Below are 8,441 nucleotides of genomic sequence, written 5' to 3'. Positions count from 1 at the left end.
CCAATCATACTGCATGTATCCTGGCTTTCTTAATGTCTCTACAACATTCTTGTGTTGTCTCTGATCATCCCTACACCCTACTATATGTAAGGTGTCTAGACCTGACATTTACCTCTGTGAAGTTTTATTAGTCAATAGAAATGAAAACCCTAATGGATCCCCATTTAGGTGGTATAGATCAGGGGTTCCCACCTCCCGGGCCACGGACTGGTATCGGTCTATGGCCTGTTAGGAACTGGGCTGCACAGCAGGAGGTGAGCGGTGGGTGAGCAAGTGAAGCTTCATCTGTATTTACAGCTGCTCCCCATTGCTCACATTACCACCTGAGCTCCGTCTACTGTCACATCAGCAGTGGCATTAGAGTCTCACAGGGCATGAACCCTATTGTGACCTGCACATGTGAGGTATCTAGGTTGTGCACTTCTTATGAGAATCGAATGCCTGATGATCTGAGGTGGAGCTGAGGTGGTAATGCTGATGTGGGGGAGTGGCTGCAAATACAGATTAACATTAGCAGGGAGGTCTGACTGCACAGAGACCATAATAAATCGCAGACTCATATCAAAACCCTATCAGTGAGTGGCAAGTGACAATTAAGCCGTGGCTGGTGGTAGGCTTTATAGTGGCAAGTGAATTGATGTACTTCAATTGTACAGCTACATCTGGTGGCAGGCTGTCAGAATCTGACACTTAACTTTAGTCTGAGCATGGCCTGCCCATTATTTTATTTACCACTTCCATCCGTGCCTCTTTCCCATGCTATGCACTTGTCTCAGTCATAGTTTTGGTAAGCCCACAAGCTAACCCTAGCCAAAATGAGTAAAAAACAAATGTCACTGGAGAGCTTCTTTGTCAAGGGGGATAGACCGAATGATGAGACATCAGAAGACATTAAGACTTCCATCAAAAATAAATCTGCATTTAAAAGAAAATACCAAGAGTCCTACTTAAATTACAGGCTCATTGCAACAAGTGATTAACATTCTACAAGCCCGCTTTGTATAACATGTGGCAACCGGCTATGCAACAAAGCCATGAAACCTTCAAAACTGCTTCTCCACATGGAAAACTAGCACCTTGCATTAAAACACAAGGCTTTGGAGTTTTTCAAAAGTTTTTCAAATGAACACAAAGAATGGAAGCAACTGGCCAGGCATGGTGGCTCACACCTGTAATCCCAGCACTTTGGGAGGCCGAGATGGGTGGATTGCTTGAGGCCAGGAGTTTGAGACCAGCCTGGTCAATATGGTGAAACTCCGTCTCTACTGAAAATACAAAAATTAGCTGGGTGTGGTGGTGTGCACCTGTAGTCCCAGCTACTCGGGAGGCTGAGGCATGAGAATCACTTGAACCCAGGAGGCAGAGGTTGCAGTGCGCCAAGATTGCACCACTGCACTCCAGCCTGGGTGAAAGAGCAAGACCCTGTCTCAAAAACAAGCAAACAAAAAACCAGAAGCAATTATTGAAAGCCACCACTTCATCAAATGTATCTGCACTGAGAGCATCATTCTTAGTGGCTAACTGCATTGCTAAAGCTAAGAAGCCCTTTACCGTTGGTGAAGAATTGTTCCTGCCTGCTGCTAAGGACATTTATCATGAACTTTTAGGAGAGGCTGAAGTTCAAAAGGTGGCACATGTTCCTTTTTCGGCTAGTACCATAACTAGACAAATTGATGAAATAGCAGAGGATATTGGGGCACAATTGTTAGAGAGGATTAATGAGTCACCATGGTATGCAATCCAGGTTAATGAGTCTGCTGATGTTGACAACAAGACAACAAAGCTTGTTTTTGTGCCATATCTTTTTCAGGAGGATGTGCAGGGGGATATGTTATGTGCACTTTTGTTGCCAACCAACACCACAGGTGCAGAACTATTCAAGACTTTGATTACATATCAGAAAAACGGAATTGGTCATTTTGTGTCGGTATATGCACAGACAGAGTGGCTGATATGACTGGATGGCTTTCTGGTTTCACTACTCAGGTCAAAGAGGTCACTTCTGAATGTGAGTCTATGCACTGTGTTATCTATAGAGAAATGCCGGGTAGCTGAAAATTGTCACACGAACTTAAGGTTTTGCAGGATGTGATTAAAATTATCAATGACATTAAAGTGCATGCCCTTAACTCAATGTCTGTTTGCACAACTCTGTGAGATGTGTTTAAGAAATGAGATGGCTTTCTAAAGGTAGATAACTGGCCAGAGTTTTTGAGTTATGAGAGCCACTCCAGAGATTTCTTTTACAAAAACAGTCACCACTGGCAGCACATTTCAGTGACATAGAATGGGTGGCAAAACTTGTTTACCTGTGTGACACATTCAACCTGCTCAACGAATTCAATCTGTCACTTCAGGGGAGAATGGCAAGTATGTTCAAATCAGATAAAGGGGCTGCATTCAAAACCAAACTGGAATTATGGGGGTGACAAATGAACATTGGGATTTCTGACATGTTTCAAACATTAGCAGAGATTTTGAAAGTGACTGAGCCAACACCTTCTTTCTCCCAGCTGGTGCATGATCACCTAGCTCAGCTTTCAAAAGAGTTTGAGCTTTACTTGCCAACCACAAAAAAATCCCTGAGCTGGGAAGGAATGGATCCACCACCCATTTGTGAATAAGCCAGGGGAATCGACTTTGTCGATACTAGAAGAGGATCAACTGCTTGAGATTGCAAGTGACGGCGGCCTTGTATGTTTGAGACAACTTCAAATCTCCATACATTCCAGATTAAAGTCAAGGTGGAATATCCTGAGATTGCCACAAAAGCACTGAAAAGCCTGCTTCCATTTCCAGCATCCTATATTTGTGAAGCAGGGTTTTCTGCAGTGACAGCAACCAAAACGAGATTATGGAGTAAACTGGACATAAGCAACACACTTCGGGTGTCACTGTCTCCCATCACCCCCAGATGGGAACCGGCTAGTTGCAGGAAAACAAGCTCAAGGCTTCCACTGATTCTACATTACGGTGAGTTGTATAATTATTATATTTCATTGAATATTATGATGCAATAATAGAAATAAAGTGCACATTAAATGTAATGCACTTGAATCATCCTGAAACTACATCCTGGTCTGTGGAAAAACTGTTTTTCACAAAATAGGTCTCTTGTGCCAGAAAGGTTGGGCACTGCTGGTAAACTATTATTTAAAAACAATGTAGGCAAAAACTATCTACCAAAATTGTAAATTCCTAAAGTAACAGTTTTCATAAGTTATGGTCTTTATTCCTTCAGGAGTTCATCTTTTACTGGTTTAAGATTTGGATGACTCTGAAACAGTGGTGCCATCTCAGCTGACAGCAGCATCTGCCTCCTGGGTTCAAGCAATTCTCCTGCTTCAGCCTCCCAAGTAGCTGGGACTACAGGCATGGGCCAACACGCATGAGGTTTCAATTTGTTAGCCACGCTGGTCTTGAGCTCCTGACCTCAAGTGATCCGCCTGCCTCAGCCCCCCACAGTGCAGGGATTGTAGGCATGAGCCACTGTGCCCAGCCCATTTTCCCCTTTCTTTATTATCAATAGGCAAATCCTGACATTGGAATTTTTTTTGTAATAACAAGGTTAATAGAATTCTACTATCCTCTTTTGTTTTTTTCAATGTCATTTATCACTATCTAACATGCCATATACCACTCTTATTTGTTTATTGTCTGCTTCTTCCCACTAGAATGTAAGCATCATGAGGGCAGAGGTTTTTGTCTGTTGTTTACCGCCATATTGCCAGCACCAGGCATAGGATTCATATAATTGGATAAACTGGGCACTTACTATGTACCAGGCGTGTATACATGTTTACATGTAGAATCTCATTTAATTTTCACTACAGCAGAAAAGATGTTTTATTATTCCCATTTTAAGATAATAAAACTGATTACATTTTTTAAAAGGTTAAGTAACTTAGCCAAAGTCACATAACTGGATGGTTACAGGGTAAGTGATAGACCAGATTAGTTTACCCTCAAACCTTAGCCCATCTATTTACCTTTGTTACAATATCCAAACTACTTAACCTAAGATTCAGCACATTCCATAGTATCGTTTCATAGTACCAAAGACCCTCAACCTATCTTACCTCTTACTATTTTCTATCTAAAACTGCCTGCTTCTCTCAAACTAACTGGTCCACTCCCTGTCTCTTGAAGCTTATGTTCCCTCTGCATTTTGCTCAAATAAACTCCCTATAGAAATCTTTTTTTTTTTCCTTTCCAACTTTTATTTCAGGTTCAAGGGATACGCGTGGAGGTTTGTTATGTGGGTAAATTGTTCGTCTTGGGGGTTTGGTGTATAGATAATTTTGTCACCCAAGTCATCAGCGTAATAATACCTGATAGGTAGCTTTTCAGTCCTCACCCTCCTCCCACCCTCCATCCTTAAAAAAGACCTGATGTCTAATGTTCCCTTCTTTTGTGTCCATGTGTACTCAATGTGTAGCTCCCACTTATAAGTGAGAACTTGTGGTATTTGGTTTTCTGTTCCAGCCTTCATTTGCTTAGGATACTAACTAGTCTTTGGCTCTGAGGTTCAGTGCAACTTCCAATTCTTTCCTAAATCTTTCCTGAATACTTGAGGATAGTGAGGAATTCCTCTTAACTTCTTCAGCATTTACCATATGGTTTTGGAGGCTTTTGGTCACATAATGCCTCATATTAACTATGTCCCACCCCATGTATCTTGCTTGGCACACAAAGGCTCAATAAATGGAAGCCGTTGTAATTTTCTTCCATTCCCATCTGAGTGAGGGCACTAAAAGCAGTAACTTAGGGGTATATGATCTCTCTCTCTGTAAAACGTTCGTCTAACCAACACCTTTAAAAAGCTAACATTCTACTTTTGGGAGGCCAAGGCGGGCGGATCACTAGGTCACGAATTTGAGACCAGACCATCCTGACCAACATGGTGAAACCCCGTCTCTACTAAAAATACAAACATTAGCCAGGCATGGTGGTGCCCGCCTGTAGTCCCAGCTACTCGGGAGGCTGAGGCAGGAGAATCGCTTGAACCCGGGAGGTGGAGGTTGCAGTGAACCAGGATCGTGCCATTGCATTCCAGCTTGGGCAGCACTCCGTCTCAAAAAACAAAACAAACAAACAAACAAAAACAACAAAAAAACAAAGTTAACATTCTAGGCCAGGTGCGGTGGCTCACGCCTGTAACCCAGCATTTTGGGAGGCCAAGGCAGATGGATCACCTGAGGTCAGGGGTTTGAGACCAGTCTGACCAACATGGTGAAACCCTATCTCTACTAAAATACAAAAATTAGCCGAGTGTGGTGGTGGGCGCCTGTAATCTCAGCTACTCAGGAGGCTGAGGGCAGGAGAACAGCTTGAACCCAGGAGGCGGAGGTTGCTGAGCTGAGATTGCGCCACTGCACTCCAGCCTGGGCAACAAGAGTGAAAATCCATCTCAAGAAAAAAAAAAAAAGCTAACATTCTAGTTCAAAGAAAGCAACACATAGATGATGTAAATTACACATAAAAAACCATTCACTGAGGTTAAATGAAAATGTCTGCGGGAGTGTGCCAAGGGGACCTGAAAGGGCCTCCTCTGAGACGGCGTCGTGGGAGGGCTTCAAGGATGGCAGGAGGGTGGCAGGGAGGCAGGGATGTCGCGCCTTGTCTGGTTCCTAATGTCTGAAGCTCTTTTGGTTCCCTGTTGTCTTTCACATTGCCGCCTCGGGCTAGCTTTTGGGCAAGGTCACGTGGCAAAGTTTTAGTTTAACCGCACGTCGGGCCCACTGTAAACGGTTAATAACCGCCTTCGTGGACCAGGCCTCTGCCCTCCATCTTTTGTGCGGGCGGGAGGTGGGGCGGGGACGCCAGGTGTAGCGGACAAGTGGAGAGGCGGCAGGTAGATCCGGGCCCCCAACCCCAACAGTCAAGTTTTCAAAAAGCCCGCGCGTGGCGCCCCAGGCCCCATCCGTTGGGAATGGCCCCCAGCGCGCCCCCTGCTCTCTCCCCCGCAAAGCCCCAGGCGGGAGAGGGCGCGGGGGTGGCAGGCAGGCTCTGCACGCCGGGGGCGCCGGGGCAAGCGCGCACCGGGGAGCGCGCCCGTCCAACAGCTGCCGAAAACGGAAGTGGGTGCGAGGGGATCACGGTGATTGGCTGAACTTACATGTCTCTCAAGGGGCTGGCGCGAACGCCACTGCGGAGTTGGGCGAGGGGATGAGTAAAGGGGAGGGGGAGAAACACTGGGAACAGCCGCGGTGCTAGGAGGAAATGAATCGCGGCGGTGCGCGGAGGGCAGGGAGGGACCCATGTCAAGGGACAGTGGGGCGCTCGGGAATGAAAGCAGGCTGGCAGAAGCGGAGGCGGGAGTGGCACAGGCCGTGGGCTTGAATAGACCGCGGAGGGCGGGGAGTCCGTGATCTAGAGCGGCGCTGCGGCGCGGTAGGCGGGATTAAGGGGAGCGAGGCGGGGATTGGCTGGCAGCTCTAGGCTGCCGTACGTCGGCGGTGACGCACGCCTCGGGGAGGGTGCGCGCGCGTTCAGCGGCCTCTTTGTGTGGTGCCCACATAGGGGAGCGGAGGTGGCGGCGGCGGTAGCGGTGGCCTTGGTTGTCTTCCAGTCTCCTCGGCTCGCCCTTTAGCCGGCACCGCTCCCCTTCCCTCCCCCTTCCTCTCTTCCCTCCCCTTCCCTTTTTCCCTTCCCCGTCGGTGACCGGCGGGGGTGGCTCCAGCAACGGCTGGGCCCAAGCTGTGTAGAGGCCTTAACCAACGATAACGGCGGCGACGGCGAAACCTCGGAGCTCGCAGGGCGGGGGCAAGGCCCGGGCCTTGGAGATGGAGAATTCTCAGTTGTGTAAGCTGTTCATCGGCGGCCTCAATGTGCAGACGAGTGAGTCGGGCCTGCGCGGCCACTTTGAGGCCTTTGGGACTCTGACGGACTGCGTGGTGGTGGTGAATCCCCAGACCAAGCGCTCCCGTTGCTTTGGCTTCGTGACCTACTCCAATGTGGAGGAGGCCGACGCCGCCATGGCCGCCTCGCCCCATGCCGTGGACGGCAACACTGTGGAGTTGAAGCGGGCGGTGTCCCGGGAGGATTCGGCGCGGCCCGGTGCCCACGCCAAGGTTAAGAAGCTCTTTGTCGGAGGCCTTAAAGGAGACGTGGCTGAGGGCGACCTGATCGAGCACTTCTCGCAGTTTGGCACCGTGGAAAAGGCCGAGATTATTGCCGACAAACAGTCTGGCAAGAAGCGTGGATTCGGCTTCGTGTATTTCCAGAATCACGACGCGGCAGACAAGGCCGCGGTGGTCAAGTTCCATCCGATTCAGGGCCATCGCGTGGAGGTGAAGAAGGCAGTCCCCAAGGAGGATATCTACTCCGGTGGGGGTGGAGGCGGCTCCCGATCCTCCCGGGGCGGCCGAGGCGGCCGGGGGCGCGGCGGTGGTCGAGACCAGAACGGCCTTTCCAAGGGCGGCGGCGGCGGTTACAACAGCTACGGTGGTTACGGCGGCGGCGGTGGCGGCGGCTACAATGCCTACGGAGGCGGCGGCGGCGGTTCGTCCTACGGTGGGAGCGACTACGGTAACGGCTTCGGCGGCTTCGGCAGCTACAGTCAGCATCAGTCCTCCTATGGGCCCATGAAGAGCGGCGGCGGCGGCGGCGGAGGAGGCAGTAGCTGGGGTGGTCGCAGTAATAGTGGACCTTACAGAGGCGGCTATGGCGGTGGGGGTGGCTATGGAGGCAGCTCCTTCTAAAAGAAAATTTAAAATGCCTGGGAGTGGCTATAGGGGTAGCTCTTTTCAACAGCCCAAGTGGGGTTAACTCCTAAGCCCCACCCCCTCACACACACCGCCTTCCCTGTTTTGCCCTTGGGGGAGCTACTTCTAAGGCTGCTTACCCTTGGGGGTGTTCCTCTATTTGCCTGCCACCTCTCTTGTCTCTCCCTCTGAAGATGGACTCGGCCCCACATACACATTTTTGTGTTACAGTCATTGATGGACTCTATTTTTTTATTATTACTTGGACCTTGGTCGTTTTTATACTAGCAAAATGTCTTGTTTTAATTTGTGTTTTTTGGGGGGAGGGAGGGAGTGAACTTGCTGATTCTGTAGCAAAACCTGGGTGGGGGTTGGGGTGGGGGGTAGTTTACTTTGTTGTAAGGACTTGATAACCTGGCTACAGCGTTTTCTATGAAATCTACTTGGATCCCATGCCTGAAATTTGGAAGCATATGTACAAAAATCATTTTTACGTTTTATTTTTAATAAATCATTGTGTTTGACCGTACATGTCTAACATTTTTTTTCTAGGATCCATTCCGTACCGTTTTTTAAGGGATATTTGTTTAAGACTTTACGTGTTAATTCTTTATTCTTGATGTGTACTTAGAGAAACTTAAGAGGTCCTGTGGTTTTTTTCCCCTCTCCTGTTGCCCTGCTAGTTGCGTGTTGAATTATATCCCACAGGCAAAAGTTTTGAAGTGGTGGATGTGG

At 48.4% G+C, this 8,441-nt stretch overlaps 1 protein-coding gene across 1 annotated transcript; it reads left to right on the top strand.

Moving 5' to 3' along the window:
- Positions 1-3,835: 3,835 nt before the first annotated feature.
- On the top strand, positions 3,836-8,235 carry HNRNPA0 (heterogeneous nuclear ribonucleoprotein A0). The gene has a single exon (XM_063665508.1). It carries the CDS (start codon positions 6,786-6,788, stop codon positions 7,701-7,703), a length of 918 nt encoding a protein of 305 aa, XP_063521578.1. The 5' UTR covers positions 3,836-6,785; the 3' UTR covers positions 7,704-8,235.
- Positions 8,236-8,441: the final 206 nt, after the last annotated feature.

Source organism: Pongo pygmaeus, chromosome 4 (genome assembly GCF_028885625.2).
Source record: "Pongo pygmaeus isolate AG05252 chromosome 4, NHGRI_mPonPyg2-v2.0_pri, whole genome shotgun sequence".
Lineage (NCBI taxonomy): Eukaryota > Metazoa > Chordata > Mammalia > Primates > Hominidae > Pongo > Pongo pygmaeus.
This window is presented reverse-complemented; position numbering and strand designations above follow the sequence as displayed.